The sequence below is a fragment of the Asterias rubens genome, chromosome 11, assembly GCF_902459465.1.
Source record: "Asterias rubens chromosome 11, eAstRub1.3, whole genome shotgun sequence".
NCBI lineage: Eukaryota > Metazoa > Echinodermata > Asteroidea > Forcipulatida > Asteriidae > Asterias > Asterias rubens.
The window spans coordinates 7,898,190-7,916,166 of NC_047072.1; the positions used below are offsets into that span (position 1 = coordinate 7,898,190).

General features: G+C 41.6%; 1 protein-coding gene across 5 annotated transcripts in view; it reads right to left on the bottom strand.

Moving 5' to 3' along the window:
* LOC117296483 (adenylate kinase 9-like) overlaps nt 1–17,977 on the bottom strand; it is a 45,644-nt gene that overhangs the window by 18,936 nt on the left and 8,731 nt on the right. For 2 of the 5 annotated variants that reach the window (XM_033779440.1, XM_033779439.1), the window contains exons 9-16: nt 17,494–17,626; nt 15,963–16,001; nt 11,406–11,534; nt 9,176–9,223; nt 8,101–8,371; nt 7,346–7,576; nt 6,159–6,253; nt 4,169–4,297 (exon numbers count right to left, since the gene is read on the bottom strand). In XM_033779440.1, the coding sequence (XP_033635331.1) occupies nt 4,169–4,297; nt 6,159–6,253; nt 7,346–7,576; nt 8,101–8,371; nt 9,176–9,223; nt 11,406–11,534; nt 15,963–16,001; nt 17,494–17,626 (1,075 nt within the window). Of the gene's footprint in view, nt 1–2,820; nt 2,896–4,168; nt 4,298–6,158; nt 6,254–7,345; nt 7,577–8,100; nt 8,372–9,175; nt 9,224–11,405; nt 11,535–15,962; nt 16,002–17,493; nt 17,627–17,977 lie in introns of all 5 variants that reach the window. The other 3 variants (XM_033779437.1, XM_033779436.1, XM_033779438.1) reach the window with 3 other exon arrangements.

Here is a 17,977-nt window from a genome sequence, read left to right on the forward strand (position 1 = left end):
ATGCTACAGAGCAAAGTTTGTTCCCTGATTATACTCTCTACATATGACAGTCCATGCCAAATCAGGCACTTCTAACTAAAGTGACAATAAATGGAACACCTGAAGCAACAGCCTAGGTACCAAAGTGTTGTGATGTCTTAAACATTCTAAATGTTGACAAATACTTACCTTATTTACCCTAAAGTCACACACTAATTTCTGCCACGAGTGAGGTGTAATTTTGAAAGCTCTAATTCTTGTCTAATTGCTGAGCAAATCAACCAAGATTTTGGCTGGAAATGCCTCGGCCTGATTTCACTGAGCTGCTTAAACAGCAAACATTGCTTAAAAGTTTTCTATTTTTGGCTGGTAACCTTGGTTCTGGCAAGCACAACTGGTTTGTGTTTTGCAAATGTCGGTGCATAAGCAGTTCTTTGTCAGTAGGCCCTGGGTCAAACTTCTGAGAGCTGCTTGTGCTTAAATAGTGCTTAACAATTTTTCTGTTGAGCAATGATTTGCAGGATACCAGTCGCAGATGATGCATGTGGAATTGTATTTTGGCTGGTAACCTTATTTTGTTGAGCATAATTTTATTGTGGCTTAGCTACTTTTTACGCTTAAGCAGCTCGTTGAAATCGGGTTCACTTATGACATGAACAATCAACTACACTGTATGTGTAACTTTCTTTATTATGAATAATAATTCACATAAATCAAGAAATGAAATTCTGTCAGATAAACTGGGGAAACAACTAGCTCTGCTTCCAAACCTGATACAAGTTCCTTCAATCCAATAGCTAATAAAAAGCAAATTTAAACACACCACAGACACCATTGTACCATCACCAATGAGAAATGAAGTGGGATGAATATGCATGAGATTGAGGGACCAATCAGAGCGTTGTGATTTTACCTTCTCCGGTCACCGTAGTGACACCACCTGCTGCAGTCTGGCCAATCACAGCCTTGACAGGCTCATCAATCTCAGCTGATATGCGCATGAATAATGAGGGGTGGGTGGGGTTTTGGAAATTTGAATAAGTGAGGTGGTGGTTAGTTTATAGATTTCAAAAGGATAAAGATTGGGAGATGTGAGATGGAAGAAGGAATGGGAAAAAGTGAATGGAAACAAAAATATGAATGAATGAAAATGATGACACACTATTTGAGAACCTAAATAATAGTTGCCAAATGTTTTTTAACCCTTGGTTGTGCACATTTTCCCTACGTTTCCCCAAATTATATATTGAATTGGTTCAAACTTCACTTAAAATCCACGATGTTCACACATTTAGACAAGCTGAATAATGGCAATATGCCGTTGATGTACCAATAAAATACTGCTATAAACTAGGATCTTTCTCACCAAACAATGTGTCCTGCTGATATTTTATGTTGCATTGGCAATGTACATGTTCATGTACATCCCAAAGTCAACGGTATTTTTTAAGGTGATAAAACCTTGTCGGTCGAGATAATTAGCTAATACATGTACGATATATGTCACTTTTTGAGCACATAAAAGACATTGTACATGTTGGATAATGGTGCTTTTGAAACATAACATAGATCGTACATGTACAACCTTTGGACTAAGAGAGTTAATAGTTCATTATTTTATGTAGAATACATAGACCCTGTCTACACATACATCCCATGTATACTATCTACAGACCCCCTCTCCCAACAAAGTATAACAACAAACTGAAATAAGAACAACAAAAAAACCACACACAGCCACACTAGAAATAAGAAAACATATATGGTAGGTGTTAAATTTGCATTGATAAACTTATCTCTGATGCAAATTTAACATCTACTAAATCGTTGCGGTACCCACTGCTAAAATATAAGAATAAAACTGCCTCTAGCTACCGGCGAATCTTGGTGGTCTAGTTGGTAAGACACTGCTCTAGAATACCAATGTTGTGGGTTTGAATCCCACCCGAGTTAAAGCCATTGGACACTTTCGGTAAAAAGTATTGTCCAAGTCGCACACTTCGTGTATCACAGCTTATATATAAAATAACAAACCTGTAAAAATTTAGGCTCAATCGGTCATCGGAGTCAGGAGAAAATAACGGGGAAACCCACCCTTGGTTTTCGCACGTTTCGCCGTGTCATGACATGTGTTCAAAATAAATCCGTAATTCTCGCTATCGAGAATTGATATTGTTTAAATGTTTTCTCAAAAAGTAAAGCATTTCATGAAATAATATTTCAAGAGAAGTCTTTCAGCATTACCTTCTGTAAACCCTGTAAATTATTTGTAAATCTGTGAACTTTTATTTTTTTTTTCTGTACCGAAAGTGTCCAATGGCTTTAAGACCTGAGCGTGTGATTTATTTGTTACGGAACGCGGGACAGTACTGTACCGTACTATAAACACATATCGGTATGAGGGTAAAACCAAATAATAAGAGAAAACTAATTAGGTGAGGTTTTCAGAAGCACCATGTATAAAATTCTTCAAGAAGTGTTGGTTCTGAAGAGACCAATGGTTGACAAATCAACGTTTCGATTAGTATGCTCTGATTGTCTTCAGGTCGTGATCAGAGCATACTGATTGAAACGTTGAGTCATTAATCACCAGTTCTTTTCAGAGTCAACACTTCTCAAAAGAGTTTCACACACGGTGCTACCGCAAATCTGACCCGTTTATACTCCCACCATGCAAAGTTTCAAATCTACTTAATAAAAAACTAACCCATGCAAAGTTTCAATTTTACTAAAATAACAAACAGAATCACTACTATATATCTGAACTACTCAAAATTCAGCAAAAAAAATCATCACACCAAACCAATCCACAGCAAAACAGAACAGAAATTATCAGTATACCTGGGGCACCAGCTTCGGGATCGAAAGCAGAGCGTGCTGTACTTGGTTCAGTTAATGTAGGGGTAGATATGGCTGCTGGGAAGGGGAGAGGGGGGGTTTGCAGAGTTGCAAAGCCCAGCGGAAGGTTAGCATTGGGGTATTGGTTTTGCAATTAAGCAAAGAACACACTTTTATTATAATTAACCATGTGACCATATATGTAAATCGAAATTCCTAGTTTTGAAAATGGTCTCTTAAATCAACTTATAATTGCTATGGAAATGCTCAAGCTTGCACTTTTGATACTAGTTTAAAATACAATTAACTAAAAATGTATGTTTTTCTCTGATGTGGGCCCAATTTCATATCGCTGCTTTACAAGCATATATTGCTTAACGATTTTCTGCTAAGCAAAAAAAAACAGGATACCATTCACAGATAGTACATGTGGAATTGCATTTTGGCTGGTTACCTTTATTCTGGTAAGTGTTAATCCTGTCATGCTTAGCTACTTTTTTGTGTTTTAAAGCAGCTCTAGGAAATTGGGCCCAGATTGGACTTCCAGATGTCACAAGAAAAACGCTCGACAGAAAGTCCTGTTTATTCTTGTGTTTAGAGTGATGATGTAGTGTGCAGTATAAAGATGGAAGAGGTGACATAATAAGAAAACAGACTGAAAAGATATTATTTTGTCGTGTCACAGAAGCCAAAAAGTCCTGCTGTTTTGTTTTCAGAGAAACAAAGTGCAAGATAGCTCAGTGTCTACCATACACATGAAAACCACCATCATGAAAATAGAACCCTAAAAAATGGAATGCAGAATAGCAAAAAGATGAAATACAGTGCACATGTATGCAGTCAGAAAGTAGGGCACTAATTGCTGGAACACAAAACTTTTGACAATTTGGAACTTGATATGGGGCATGGTGGTGCACCCCTCTATTGTGTCTTCAATGTGTGCTTGGAATCTCAGGAACTCTATAGAGGATTTTAGAGGGGGTTCTTCTGCGTAAGAGGAACAAAAGTGTGGGAACATTGGGGGCTTGGGGAGGGGGGAACGACCCTCTGCCCCATATTGGCATGGTCTATCTTTAAAATATGTTGGGTGTGCAAAGCAAATGATTGAGCAAAGAAAATAAGAGTGCAAGACTACTAGTACATGTAGTTCAGAAATAGAGTGCAAGCATACTACAGCTTAATAAGTACATGTAGTTGAGCTCCATGTGCAAACAAAGGAGACAGTGCATTTGCTTAGAGAGGATAGTGCAGCCCATCAAACCACTTGGGATGGGGGAGATAACAGTATATTAATACAATGAACGGTGCGTTGACAGTCACACAGATGGAGTATAGAGGATCGTGGTTCTACCTCTATCTTCAGTAGGCTCGGCTCCTTCTGGGTCCGCCTCTTCGGCCGCCTGCTCTGTCTTATCGGCCTCATCTTCTTCCTTTTCGCCTCCTTCTTCTTGCTGCTCTTCCTCCTGTTTGGCCTCTCCTTCTGAGATGGTCAGTGATGGGTTAGGATGAGGTGTGTAGGGATTGTAAGTGTGTAACGGGGGATGTTCATGTTGGGAAGGGGGTGTTCGGAATTTGGGTATAATGCTGAACCTACATGTAGTTTATAGTCAGGGGAGTCTAAAACTACTCAAAATAGTTATTTAAAATTACTTTTTTAAAACCTTAGGGTTTAAAATATCAATGTTTAAAACTAAGACCTGAGTGTCTTAACATATCTTGTGGTGAGAAGCGGAGAAACAACTAACTGCACATAAAAATTGCTTCTTTTTTCTTTAAGAATTTTGGATGTCATAGTAAGGATTTGTGAAGTGCCTAAACCTAAATCAAATTAACAATTTTTTGTGAATCATCAAGGAATAAATTTGATTAAAATTATGTATTTCTTTTTCTTCCGGGAGCATGTACTGGGATTTTTTTTGCAAAAGAAAAGCTCAATATATTTTCGTAGTGCAGAGAAGAAGCTGACAATTCAAAAACCTAATAGATAAATCCAACTTGACGTCACAATGTGTGATGTCGGCCATCTTTATCGACAATGATAAATCGTTTTTTTTGGAACGCACAAATGTATTAATGGCATGCAGCACGCAGGAGTCTTATCAAACTCCATGCTTGATTCATTTGGGTGCGTTCAATTAGCTTCCCTGTGTCTACCCCACCGTGCTCACTCAGGTGAGCCCTTGACAAGAGGTAATCGAACGATCACTCACCCTCTCGTGGTGACGTCATGCACCTGGGGCCGGCCCCCAAGTGACCCACTCCACAAGCAGGGCAATTGGGGCTGACCCGGGTGAGCCCCTGGAATGACGTCAAAGCTATTCGAAAGTACCGGGGGCAGACCGGGGTCGACCCAGGGTAGCTATAATCGAGCGCACCAATTGGGTGAACCACTTTGCTGCATAGAAAATTTAGAGCGCTTGACGCAGCTCAAAGTGATGGCAGGTATCTGGACCCATCTATAGAAGTTTTGTATTTGAAAACACAACAGCAATATATACATGCCAGTGTCATGCCAAACAAAGAACCACACAGAAACAACATGCTGGACTCCAGCCAAGTTAGTTAATTTCCTAAACCCTCATCAATATCAATCAGACAAAACACCAGTCTTTTCATTCTTGTGTACCAATACTGTCTATAACCATTACAGGCCTTAGACTTCTTTCTTGAAGTGGCACAGCAATTTCTCTCTGGTAAGGGGCACTGTTATAAGGAAAAAGCGCAGGGCACCACTGGTTATTTCGAGGCCGGCCTATAAAGTTGGATCAAGAACCGAACATCCAGGAAAAACTTGTTCTGTTCAACTTGCTGCTGTTTTTATACAGCACCCTCTTTTTATCCTTTCTTGGTTTTAAGACATTATAGCCTTGTCACACGAGGCAACTTTTTACAGGCAACCAACTGCAGTGCATGCTACAGGATCACTTTTGTAGCACACAAGTAATTTTGTAAAACATTTTCATTTTTACGATCCACAAGAATAATATGTGAACATTCAAATGTGAGCGCCCTTTTTTTCTTGGAAATTGCCTGGAACTGGTCGACTGTAAATTGCATTGTTTAACATTGCCCTGAGAGGACGTCCACAAAGGAAAGTATTTGTTATTTTGGGAGCAAGTGACATAAGAACTTTTGTTGATACAGGTGCTACAGAATTTCCAACGCTAGGTGGCAGCAGACAACCGGGTAAATTTCCATTGTTTACGTAGTTCTGAACATGCGCATAATTCTGAGAACAATTGATTTACCCGGTAAGTCTGCTGCCCTCTATCGTCCCAGAAAGTCTCCCATTGAACCCCAAGCCTAGATGTCTGTATGAACTTCAAGATGAGAATGATTACCTTCCTCCTCTCCTTCCACCGTCTCCGGAGCATTTCTCTTTCTTTCTTCCTCCTCCTCTCTCTTCTTCTCATCCTGCTCTCGCTCCGTCTGGATCCTGGTAGAGAGAGAATCAAGGATTGTTAAACTCTCTCCTAACTACAGTGGTTTCGAGTAACACACCCATCCATGACACAAACTCTGTTACTGTATGGAACTGTATAACTCTTAATAATCATAATAATATAATCAAACACATTTTTGTTATATAGTGCATAGTACTGAAGTGCAGTCTAGGGGAAATCTGTGCTGGGCAGCACAGTGTAAAGACCTTTATCATGGTGCAGCCATCTTGAATTTCTCCCATTGTTATAAACGTTACAAAACCGAGGCTTGAAGAACAAAATAGTCTGGTTCCTATTTTCAAAATGATTATTAGCATTCGTTATTGTTATTCGATACGAGGAACATGACCAAGATGGAGGCAGCATGATAAATTTATATTTTGCTCAGAGTGCAAAATGCGTTAGTTCTGGGCAGGTCTGCCCGGCAATGCTACCGTGGCTAAAGCACGGAACAGGATTAATTTGATCCTTCCACAATTTCAATCATTAGTTGAGATCACAGCACACTCTACTACCTTTCTGAATCTGTACTCCTGGTTTTGGTTAGCATGGAAATAGAAAGATGTCCAGTTGGGTATATAGAACATTATAAAGAAGAACAGAATGAAATGATGAAGAAATAATGTGGTTATTTATTAGACAAGAAGATCAAATTTAAAAATATTTTGTATTAGTCAACCAGTAGAGTTCAACTACATCTGAGGACAAGGCGTTAAGGCTGGGTGATACTGAATAAGAATTGAGAAAGCCAAGTGATTGCGACACAATAAGCCATTTCGAGTTAGAATTGAGCGTCTGTTTAGTCACAAGCAACGCTTGGTAAATTTGAAAAACAAATTAGCTGTTGCAAACTGCTAACCAACCAAAAGGACCTATGAAAACAATAGTTAATGGCCCGACGTTCAGACCCTTGCAGAGTCATTTTGCAATATGAGAAAGACTCTGCTAGGGTCGAAACCTCAGGCCATATTTGCTTGCGTGAAATACGCTTGATTTATGTGCAGAATTCCCTGCTTCCGTAGAGCGCAAACTCTTTCAGTTTGCTTATGGCAAGCAGAGTCATGAAACTAAACCCTGGCCCTTACCTGGCATCTTCCAAGACTCTGGCCTTCTCTCGATCTTCCTCATCTTTCCTCTCCTGCATCTTGCCATCCACCTCCTCCCTGTTCAGCTTGTACCACCTCTTCAGGAGGTACGTGCCGTTCTCGCTGCCGTCTTTCAGGAAAATGACCTCATCGGGGGCGAGGCCTCGATCGATCAGAGCCGTCCAGTGCTCTCTGGTCTGGGGGAAGTTGTCTAGGATCCAACCTCCAGCCCTGTGAAGGGGTATGCAGAAAATGAAAATATTAGATTTTTTTCCCTGAGAGATCGCCTTATGCTCAGGGCCGGATAGCCACTTCGAGGCGTGGGCTACACTTAGTCTGTGCTCAACTGGAACGCCTTTTCTTTTCCATTTTTTTTTTATTATGGGAGGTTGCCTTCATGTACATCACAAAGCAGGACAGCCACTTCATGGTGAGGGCTTCATGTACGTTTAACTGATTTTGGCTATCGACCCAAATCAACTTTTACCAGGGGCTCGTTGCCACCTACTTTCTGCTAAGCAAACATGAGCAGGATTATGGATACCAGTGATGGATACCAGTTACATTTGATATATTGTTGAACGGTATTTTGGCTGGTAACCTTATTCTGGCTGTAATTCTGCTTTGCTTAGCTCTATGAAACTGAACCAAGATCTTGAGACCAATGCACTGGATCCCTCAACCTCGACATGCCATAATGTTTCTGAAGTTGCATGAGGACCACTGAAGTTTTTCGACACTCTTAATGAACTCACACTGGCCCCTTAGGATCCTTCCTGCGAAGTTCTTTATGTATCTCCGTCACAGCTTCCTCCAGTGCGTCTACGTACTGCTCCGGGGCCAGCGTGTACGTCAGCTTCTCAGCGTCCTTCACTGCTGCGTCCACCATGACCTTCACTTCCTCGTTGGTCTCATCGATCTCGATGGCCTGGGCTTTTGGAGCCGTGACTGTGGTGGCATCGGTGGGCGCCTGGGAAGCGGCCACCTCAGAGGTGATGGTGGACTCCTTCACTGTTGATGTGTCACCTGTTGACAAAAAACATAAATGTTGAAAACAGTCCACCAAAGATGTTACAAAGGTTGAGAACTAACAGTCCCCCTCCTAACAAAAATATTGAAAACTTGCTTGTACATTTTGATGTAAGATGTTCAAAAAAAGGTTGGAATTGTTATGCGTGATGTACATTTTTTTTCTTCTTTTATCTTAAATAGAAACCCTGCACTTTAGTGCAACGTTTGTTTGTATCAAAGTTTGAAAACTAATCATGTGATCACCGATAACTTTATTCTGCGTTTCAAATCAGCCCCAGTTGTCAAATGAAGTGCAAATTTAAAAAGATTCCCCCAGGTAATCCATTATTTCCCTTTAAACAAACTTTGTTGGCCCCAACAAGTTTAGTTGCTTTCACATTATTACACTCTGTGGTTTGATGGGTAGCGCGAGTTCGGTAGAGAAGGAAGCAGGACACAATTTTACAATTTCAAACTCGCGCATAACAAAAGTAATTTTAGGAGATACACTGACAAGACTAAATGCCAAGTAGGGTGGTTGAATAGACCCTTCCCATGAAATATGTAAATTGCACATATCGCGTGCGCACTAACGTTTTGGTTGGCAATACGAGGGAACATCGCGCTGTTTTGTACACGACTAATGGGTGCGTGACGCAGACGCGATTGCGCGTCTGCTTAGTGCACAACTCTATGGCGTTTGCCAACCAACAGGGTGTGTTCGCATGCGTGAATGTGATTAGCATATTTCATGGGAAGGGTCCATTGAAGCGCCGAAGTGCAGTGAAGCATGAGGTGTATATTTTTTTTTAGTCTTACCATCCTCCCCAGCCGGGTCCTCTTTTTCTCCCTCGCTCTGTGTTGGTTCTGAATGATATGAAATGAATTAAAATGAAATGAGCGTGCTAATAGGAGACTTTGAAACGTTAGATGGCAGCAGACATACCAGGTAAGCTTCCCTGTTTGCGTTGTTCTGAGCACGCGCATATAACCAAGAACAATGAATTTACCTGGCAAGTCTGCTGCCACCTAGCGCCCAAAAAGTCTCCCATTAAGGGGTGGCTGTCGGCATGATTATAGCAGGGTCCAATTTCATTGAGCTGCTTTAAGCAGTCAGTTATTGCTTATAAAGTTTCTGCTAAGCAAAAATTTGCGGGACACCAGCCAGATATGCATGTATGGTATTTCCGCTGGTAACCTTATGCTGGTAAGCATATTTTTGTTGTGCTTAGCTACTTTTGGTGCTGAAGCAGCTCCATGAATTTGGGCCTAGGCCTGTTGCTATAATGGAAAAACGAACTCTCAACAAGTTACTAAATGCACTTGTAAGCGCTGTAGCCATAGATCTGATGCCCATGTGGTGAGAGTTCATAATTACATGAACAGCCACAGGTCTGCTGTGATCATGGCTTAAGTCCCCCTTTAAATGCAAGCAGCTGATATAAAAAATGACAATGTGTGCAAAATATGGTGAAATAAATGCTAGTACATATTGGGCCGAATATAGCCCAGGTTGGACAGGGCTATTGCATACAATGTACAATGTCAAAACTTAACCTTAATTCTTAAAGCCATTGGACACTTTCGGTAAACAGTATTGTCCAAGGCCCACACTTCCTGTATCACAACTTATATATAAAATAACAAACCTGTGAAAATTTAGGCTCTATTGGTCATCGGAGTCAGGAGAAAATAACGGGAAAACCCACCCTTGTTTCTGCATGCTTCGCCGTGTCATGACATGTGTTTAAAATAAATCCGTAATTTTCGATATCGAGAATTTATATTGTTTTAATGTTTTCACAAAAAGTAAAGCATTTCATGGAATAATATTTATAGAGAAGTCTGTCACCATTACCTTCTGTAAACCCTGTAAGTTATTTGTAAATCTGTGAACTTTTACTTTTTTTTCTGTTCCAAAAGTGTCCAATGGCTTTAATAGGGAACACTGAATGTGTACATTAAATTATGAATGCATATTGCCCCACAGCACCTCGTAAACCATAACATGTAGCTCCACAATACCCAGCAGGAAAATACTAAATATTGCGGAAATGAGTGACAGATATGAGCGCTTATACAAAAGACGCCGCTATTAATAGTATTTTTGAATATTATAAATCATTTTAGTGTAGAGTAGAGATTTGGAAATGAGATTATTAAGATATTATATTGCTGTATTTTTGTGTGGATTTTTTTTAGTAGAATTTAATATGATTAATTAGATTAAAAACCAAGATCCAAAAGACATCCAAAGCACTTGATGACGATTTTAAGCTGTCAGACGGAACTCAAACATTCAAAAGATGATTGACCGACCATTGCTTCAAAATGATACAAAAGCGCATTTGCTTTAAAATTGAAAAGTTCTTGGGAAACGATTTCAAAGGATAGTTGGGAATGATATGTACTTTCAATCAAGTGAATAATTTTCTAGTAACTTGAAAGTAATGTACATTTTTTCATGTCTGAAATTTGTTTTCATGACTGCAAATGATGAAATCTACCTTTTAATTAGTTTCTTGTATGAGTGTTATTGAGTTATACAGAAATGCACAGATTTAATTTGAAACATCATGGTCTGGAAAAGGCAAATATGCAAAAACAAAAACCACAGAAACAAATAAAATCTCGCTGGATAATACATACAAGTAATTGTGAGAAAATGCAAATTTGCTTTTTTTTTAGAATATCAACTCAAAGTGGGTAAAGCAGGAAACCAGTCTTGGACAGTAGATGTTATGACATTTAGGAAGGTCATCTTATTCTGGTAAGCAAACTTCTTTGGTGCTTAGCTACTTTTATGTTTGTGCTAAAGTAGCTCTTATGATATTTGGCACAGGCTCAATTTCATCGCGGTGCTTCATGAACTTTTCCTCTGAAAATATTGTTGCCACTGAAACAAGGGTTCTGATAAAAAAAATGACAAATCACACTTAAAGATTTCCACGTCACAAGAGAGAGAGAGCACTGCAATCAGAAATGGAATAAAAAAATTCAAGAAAATCAGGAGGGAAGAAATATCAGTCAGAGGTTTCACACTCTGTACCTTCAGCCTCGGTGGCCGATCCCTCCGCAGTGTCATCCTCATCTTTCTCCCCTTCTGTGGGAATGGCTTTTCCCGATTCCTGGTCATCTTTACCAGCATCTGTATCTGTGTCGGCCTTCTCTTTTTCCTCTGGGTAAGGGTTAATATTTCATGGAGGGGGGGGGGGGATGAAATGATTAAGTTTCGGGAAAGAAAGTGTATGTGAAATAATCCAGGCCTGATGCTTCTTGAAGGCATTGGAGGCAATCAACTCCATGGCCCTGGTCTTTGCCTTGGTGCCCCTTGAATCGTTCCTCGAAAAGAAGACTAAATTCCTTGGTGCCCCTTGCCCTTTGAAGAATGAACATCAGACCTTTGCTTACCGTAAGCAAAGAATCGGCACTGCGGAAGCAGGGATTTATGTGCTTACATCATGCTTATTTTATAGCGGGGAATTTTAGCTCGTGTGCGTACTCCACATTACAAGGCATTCTATGCCTACGCAGCTAGTGCAGATATTCGGCGTAGAATTGTGATCATAAGCACAGAGTTCAGTGGTAAGCAGGGCCATGAAATTGGGCCCAGATAATCTTTACATGCTGGTGGGGGGTATAGTTACAGTTAAATTTTTACATTTTACCAAACTCATAATCTTGGTAGTGCATTTTGTCTTACATTAAGTGTTAGGTTTGTGCTGTTATCAAAAGGTGCAGTCGTCGATTTCACAAATAATAAATAACAAAACCAGCTCTTACATAGCGCATTTCCCAAAAAAATTATCAATGCGCTTTACACACAAACAATAGTAAATATAATACACTAGAATAAATAAGTTTTGAGGCTGCGTTTGAAAGCTAAAACTGTTGGAGAGGACTTTAAGGTATGTAGTAATTGGTTCCACAAAGAGTTAGGACTCGTCTTATCTCGAGTTAGGACGAGTAACTCGTCCTATAACTTAGGATTAATCTTAAGGTCTGCATGCTACAGTGCAGGGTTGGGACTCGTCCTAAGTCCTAAGATTAGTCTTAAGTGAGGAAGAGTTTTGTGAAATCGACGGCAGGTATTTTCATGTTAGTTCTCTTTTATCTCCCTGTTTTATGGATATCGCATCTCAAAGCCATTCTTTCATGTATGTTTCAAATCACTCAGTATTAAACATGGCATTTTGGATGATTTGCATTGCAGGGTTTGATGCAGCTTTGCATGCTGGGATTAAAGTAATTTTTTTTTCGAGTAAACCATAGCTCTCGATCATGACACTTGTGCCCTCGAGGAAAAACCATGATTACTTTGTAAATTGTTGGGAAGGTAGTGCACTTTGCTGCATCAGCCAGGCTCCTAGTGGATGATACCCACGCCTACATCCTTCTGGACTGTGAAGGGGGTAACCCTGTATCAGCCCTAGGAGTAGCTGGCTGGGAAGGTAGTGCATTCTACTCTGCCAGCCAGGCTCCTAGTGGATGATACCCACGCCTACATCCTTCTGGACTGTGAAGGGGGTAACCCTGTATCAGCCCTAGGAGTAGCTGGCTGGGAAGGTAGTGCATTCTACTCTACCAGCCAGGCTCCTAGTGGATGATACCCACGCCTACATCCTTCTGGACTGTGAAGGGGGTAACCCTGTATCAGCCCCAGGAGTAGGTGGCTGGGAAAGTAGTGCATTCTGCTCTGCCAGCCAGGCTCCTAGTGGATGATACCCACGCCTACATCCTTCTGGACTGTGAAGGGGGTAACCCTGTATCAGCCCCAGGAGTAGGTGGCTGGGAAGGTAGTGCATTCTGCTCTACCAGCCAGGCTCCTAGTGGATGATACCCACGCCCATATCCTTCTGGACTGTGAAGGGGGTAACTGTATCAGCCCCAGGAGAAGGTGGCTGGGAAGGTAGTGCATTCTGCTCTACCAGCCAGGCTTCTAGTGGATGAAACCCACGCCTACATCCTTCTGGACTGTGAAGGGGGTAACCCTGTATCAGCCCCAGGTAGGTGGCTGGGAAGGTAGTGCATTCTGCTCTACCAGCCAGGCTTCTAGTGGATGATACCCACGCCTACATCCTTCTGGACTGTGAAGGGGGTAACCCTGTATCAGCCCCAGGTAGGTGGCTGGGAAGGTAGTGCATTCTGCTCTACCAGCCAGGCTCCTAGTGGATGATACCCACGCCCACATCCTTCTGGACTGTGAAGGGGGTAACTGTATCAGCCCCAGGAGAAGGTGGCTGGGAAGGTAGTGCATTCTGCTCTACCAGCCAGGCTTCTAGTGGATGATACCCACGCCTACATCCTTCTGGACTGTGAAGGGGGTAACCCTGTATCAGCCCTAGGAGTAGCTGGCTGGGAAGGTAGTGTATTCTGCTCTGCCAGCCAGGCTCCTAGTGGATGATACCCATGCATACATCCTTAGGGACTGTGAAGGGGGTAACCCTGTATCAGCCCTAGGAGTAGGTGGCTGGGAAGGTAGTGCATTCTACTCTGCCAGCCAGGCTCCTAGTGTATGATACCCACGCCTACATCCTTCTGGACTGTGAAGGGGGTAACCCTGTATCAGCCCCAGGAGTAGGTGGCTGGGAAGGTAGTGTATTCTGCTCTGCCAGCCAGGCTCCTAGTGTATGATACCCACGCCTACATCCTTCTGGACTGTGAAGGGGGTAACCCTGTATCAGCCCTAGGAGTAGGTGGCTGGGAAGGTAGTGCATTCTGCTCTGCCAGCCAGGCTCCTAGTGTATGATACCCACGCCTACATCCTCACAGACTGTGAAGGGGGTGCCGACTGGCCCTTCCTTGCCAAAACAGCCCTACCAAAAATTTAGTTTTTTATATAAGATCCTTTCTGGGAACACTTTATGGCACTTTTTTCCATTTCATAATATCAAAGGCACGCTTTATATTGTTTTTGAATATTACGTATCTTAGCTCAGCCTCTGTTAACACTTTCATCTCATTTTTATGGCAAAACCTCTGTTCTTGCTTGCTTCAAAATGTCATTTTTCATATCAGACTGTTTGGCCATTGAAGGGCCACTTAGGGAACATTGAATCAATACTTCTGTTAACAAATGCCATTGTTGTTTACAATTCGTTTGCCACTGTTTGTCTGCTTTGTAAGTTGCAGGTTTTGTGGTGGGGGTCCATGGGTATAGACCTTATGCACATGATGTCATTTCAGTAGGGCGCCCTCACCTAGAGGTCAAAAGGAGGTTGTTCATTGGCCAATACTGTGCGCCGCGCGTACAAATCTGTGCGTCTCGATTGTTTCGTCACCGTTTTTCCTCTAAGATGGCGGCTGGATGACGTCAATGCATAAAGGTCTATTGTACACCAATTCCATATGACCCCTCAGGTGTACAAAACACCAAGGACCCCATCAGCTTGCAATAACTGTAAAGGCATGCAGCCATGAGTCAATGGGAGACTTTTGGGACACTTGGTGGCAGCAGACTTATAGGTAAAATCCATTGTTCTCGGTAATGTGCACATGCTCAGAACTACGTAAACAATGGAAATTTACCTGATAAGTCTGCTGCCACCTAGTGTTCAAAGTCCCCCATAGCTGCCAATCATATAATCTTTTTGGGGGATAAATAATAATAAAAACAAATTCACAATTTTGTATACCGCACTTCATCACATCAAAACACAAAAGGTAGTTAGCAAAGAACAGTGCATTCTAGGAGGAAGGCAAATTTATTACAGAATTGTTAATGCATCAGCTTGAAGACAGCCTGGAACAAAATCTGTGGGTAGAAAGATTGGCTTTCAGATTGCAGACGTGAAGCATGTTGCTCCATCATCTTGCCTATAAATGTAAAATTGGTTAAAAAACACGGGCCCAAAATGATTGATCTGCATGGATTATTGAGGGTGCTTGCAGATATATGTAACGCAGGATGATTTGTTTGTTTGTTTGTTTGCTCTTTATGTGGGTAGAAAGATCGGCTTTCAGATTGCAGACGTAAAGCATGTCGCTCCATCATCATGCCTATAAATGTTAAATTGGTTTAATAACACGGGCCCAAAATGATTGTATTGCATGGATTATTAAGGTTACAGCTTGAAGATATTATGATTTTGTTCTTTCTTGATATGAGTAAACATTGAAACTATGATTAGACTCACTTAATTATGTACAATAGACCGATCCATTAGGCTCCTCCCAAGACGCACATTTGAGCAAGAATATGTGAGCCTCTCCAATGCCATTCCGCACAACTCTGCCGCGCACACCAAGCATACGCGCACGCATGTCGGACTTTTGGTTGCGCATACAGTGTTGTGATTGGTCAAAACGCAATCGGGCGGAGCTTAATAGATCGGTCTATTATGCGAGAAGTGATTTACAAATAAATATTGCAAACTCGCACGAGTTTATAATGTATGCAAATTGTGCACCGACAGAAACAGTACAAGAATGTTAGACTTCTGACTTTGGCCTAAATACAGCAGTGAATTTGTGTGATGTGTGGAAAAGCGTTGAGTTAATAATGTTAGTTTACTGTCACACGCCTTGGGGTTTTGGTGGAAGGGGGGGGGGTGGGGCTGGTGAGTGCGGTGATAGGGGGAGTGGGTAGGTCACATGACCCTTGTACCTTGTTCGTCTAAGTCATCTCCATCACCTTCTGAAGCGGCTGTTTGCGTTTGTTTACAGAAAAAGCAATACAGTATTTAATAAACAAGTAAACAAGGCACAGTTTAATCTCCTGGCAGAGACTATAGGCTAAACTTTGAAACAGTGAAGCAGAAAAGTATGGTTTCAAGTTAGAACCAAAGACTAATCACAATAAGCAATACACCAAGTCTCACAAAGTCTTGCATTTTGTTTTAACTGTAGGTACAAACACTGAGATAAATGACAGAAATAAAGAGACTTTCTTGCTGTTAACTCTAGCCAGTCTTATATAATGCAGACTTGGGGTTACATATTTGAGAGGGCATAGCAACTTGAACTTTGCAAAAATAACTTGAGCAAATATCAGCACCATAGAAGGTTCATCTTCGACAGATAGCAGCATTTTATAATTGTGCTCATCAGCATCATATCTTGCATGTATAAGGAGTGGCTGAGATGGCCAAGCAACCGTTATCACGCTGTCACCATCTTGGTCATGTTCCCCGTTTCCAATAACAGTAATGAATGCTAACATTCATTGCGCATGGCACCAGACTATTATTTCATCCAGCTTCAGCTTGGTTAGAATGAGTTGAAATGGAGTAAAATTAATGGGCTAGTTCAGTGGACCCAAGCTCTTATGTGGTCAGAGTCTTGATTCAAATCCCACTCGTAACACTCGTGCCCTTGAGCAAAAGTCACTTGAAAGTAATTGCTTCATAAAAAGCTGGGAAGGCATTTTGCTCTTCCAGCCAGGCTCCTACTAGATGATACCCATGCCTTCATTTTTACGGACTGTGAAGGGGGTAACCCTATTCCAGCCCCCATGAGAATGTGGCAATGTCTACTTCACCGGACTCAAGCTCAGGGACCAATTTCATAGCGCTGCTTAGCAGCCGATTTTGTGCTTACCGTGCAATTTCTGTTTCATAGCGCTGCTAACCGTAAGCACACGAAAAGGCATGCTAACCTTCCGGTGCTTACCGCACAAAGATAAATAACGTCACAATGCAAATCCACAGTAAACACGCAATATGGCCGCCCAATTTTTCTGCTAACCTGTGAATTTGTATGCTACAGTAAGCACGCAAATTAGCTTACCGTTAAGCAGCGCTATGAAACTGGGCCCTGGTCTTGTCAGCAGCAGAGTATGGGTTTGAATCCCTGTCATGACACTTGTGCTCTTGAGCGAGGCACTCGTTCATAATTGCTTCATAGAAATTTAAGAAGGTAGTGCATTCTGCTCTACCATCCAGGCTCCGAATGAATGATACCCATGTCTACATTCGTTATGGACTGTGAAAGAGGTTGCCCCTGTTTTAACCCCAGAAGTAAGTGGCAACAGGCCCCTGGTGACAGTATAGTGAAAAAAAAAAGCAAGCAGGTCAAGCAAGCAAGACTTTGTTGACAGCTCCCACTGAATTGATCCCAGATGCATAAATAATTTTGCCAAAGAGATGACCAAAGAAATAAACAGGCCAGTTTAAAACAGAGGCCGTTTCACGACTTACTTTCTTCCTTCTCTCGTAGTTTAGCCTTGACCGTGGCGATAGCAGACTCAAGAGCTTCCAGTCGAGTCAGCTCCACCTGCTTGGCTTTGTGGATTGCCATCCGGGTCTTGATCAGTTCGTCAAGATCCAATACCTACAGGCAATAAATAATAGTTATAATAACACTGGGATCTGTGTAAGAAACTTGGTGTCCAAGTGGCTGCAAAATGGTACGACCCTGTTCCGAAGAAAGTTGCAGAGACCGACCAGGTCAAGATCCTCTTGGACTTAAACATTCAGACTGATCATGTTATAGAACATAGGCGTTCGGATGTTGTAGTCTTAAATAAGACAAAGAAAATGTGTCATCCAAAAGAACCAAGACCTGGCCAGGGAACTTTGTAAGATTTGGCATGTACATGTGAAAGCAGTACCCGTGGTGGTAGGAGCTCTTTGCACCATTCCAAAACATCTAAATGAAATAGGGACAGAAGGCACGCTTTTA